The sequence below is a fragment of the Plasmodium cynomolgi genome, chromosome 4, assembly GCF_000321355.1.
Source record: "Plasmodium cynomolgi strain B DNA, chromosome 4, whole genome shotgun sequence".
Taxonomy (NCBI): Eukaryota; Apicomplexa; class Aconoidasida; order Haemosporida; family Plasmodiidae; genus Plasmodium; species Plasmodium cynomolgi.
Genome location: NC_020408.1, coordinates 616,877 through 618,882, shown reverse-complemented (window position 1 = coordinate 618,882; position 2,006 = coordinate 616,877). Strand labels below are relative to the sequence as shown.

The window sequence follows — 2,006 nt, the reverse complement described above, 5'->3', positions numbered from 1 at the left end:
ACCCGTCCCTGCGTGTTTATGAAGCGCCTGCACAACTGTTCTGAGTTGGCGGCTTGTTCGTTTGACCTGTCCGTACACACGGGGGGATAACACATGCATAGAGAAGCAAATGCATACGTCCCTGTATATGTATTCCCTGTTTGGCCCACTTCCACGCAGAGTGTGCCCTGCCGTTGCCACCGCCCAACATCTTAAACTGCGCAAATGGTGTTCACTTCAAACCATCTCGGATTTCCCCTCCACTTTATCCTTCTGACGAATGTACTTTTTAAAAAAAATGAGTTCCACAACGTAATGTGTGTTTGTTTAACCCATTTGCTTTGCATCACCCGTGGCAGCTCTCTGTCCCCTCCCCCCCCTTAAATATGTACCCGCCAACTGTACGTCATTCCAAAAAAATGAAGAAAAGGGAAATAAAAAAAATCTGCTTCCTATACCTACAGATCATTGTCTTCTACTCATTTATGGTTAGCTCCATGAGACGTGGAAAACATCACAGCCAAAAAAAAAGCGAGTTGAAAATTATAAAAAGAGTAAGCCCCTTTGGGAAAAAAAAAATAAATAGAGTTAAATTCCATTCGTTGCTTTACTTAAAAAATTGCGAACTAAGAAAGAGCAAAGGGAGGAACATCTACCTGGGGGACATGCTCGAAAATTTGTCTGGAGGCCAACCCCTGCGGAATTCAAATATTGAGCAGTTCCACCTAACGCCAAAGCTGAGAAAAACCGTGCAGTTCTTTCAGGAGCTTCCGAATGATCCCTATCGCAAGTGAGAAAAAGGAGCGAGAGAGGAAAATGCCACTTATGGACGCCTACATGTGCATGTATATATGTGCACGTATATGCAACAGAATTACTTTGCAGGCGTGCTTGGCGATTTATTCAGCCCTACAAGCTCCACTTTCACGCCAATAAGCACGCACAAGTTGTGTGTATTCCCTCCGTGAGTAGCAGCACCCCAAGCCGCAACCCTTTTTCACCTTAACAAAAAAAAAAAAAAAAAAAATGTATTTATATATTTTTTTTAGAAGCCAAGAAGTGATACTGCTCGGGAGGAAGTGCCCGCCCATGCCGGAAGAATTAAAAAACAGACAAAACCAAGTGTTGGTAAGGCGGCCAAATTACGCAGCAACGCATCGCTGATGTGTGTGTGCACCCCCACACAGATGTACATCCCTATGTGGGCACTCACCAACTCGCGTGTTCTCCTTTTTGCAGGGGTGCCAGTCAACTGTGTACGTTCACCCCACAGTGGAGGTCCGTGCGGGGAAGAAGATCATTACGTGGTTAGGGGATTCAGGTGAGACGCAGCTGCGAGCAGGGGCTGACTGCACAGTACTCTGCTTTGTTCTGTGCGAGTCGCATTTCTCCCTCCCCCCACCAGCACATACACACAGTGCTTCAATTTTTGCCCACTTTGCCCCCCCCACAGACGGACTGCTGACCAAAGGAATTGTGTACATCTTAGTGGAGGGCCTGAGTGGTTACCCTCCTGAGCAAATATTACGCGTAAACCCAAACTTCATTACGCTGACCGGCATCTCGGAATTTCTCACCATGAGCAGAATAAATGGCTACTTAAACATCATGAACAAGATGAAGGCGTTCTCCACCAGCATTATGCAGAACGAGGAGCACTGAGCATTGAGAACTGACCACTGAGCACTTATTTGTTTTTCGCAAACAAACGTTCAAACTGTTCTGCATTGCGGTGTCTCTCACCCCCCATTAGAAGAAAAGCACACCATTCGCCGCGCACACTTTGTATTGCTTTAAGGGTGAAATGCCCCAATGTTTTCATCCCCAGGGAAACCTTCAAAATGTGAGTCACACAACAGGTGTGTGTATTTGCGTACGTACAAGTGTCGCTTCAATCTGTTCCCGTTTTTTCAAATGTGTGAAGTGGCGAATTTCCAAAATTGAGAAAAATATAATAAAATAAAATAAGCAAACAAAATGGTGACATAATCTCACACCTTCACTCCCCCCCTGTTCATGCATTTTAA

The 2,006-nt window shown here is 45.3% G+C and overlaps 1 protein-coding gene across 1 annotated transcript; it reads left to right on the top strand.

Annotated features, from left to right (window-relative positions):
- Positions 1-398: 398 nt before the first annotated feature.
- On the top strand, positions 399-1,641 carry PCYB_042410 (SufE-like protein; the record flags this gene model as incomplete). The annotated part of the gene is made up of 4 exons (XM_004225390.1): positions 399-769; positions 1,029-1,107; positions 1,219-1,300; positions 1,433-1,641. The coding sequence occupies 4 exons, from the start codon at positions 399-401 to the stop codon at positions 1,639-1,641; spliced, it is 741 nt and encodes a 246-aa protein (XP_004225438.1).
- Positions 1,642-2,006: the final 365 nt, after the last annotated feature.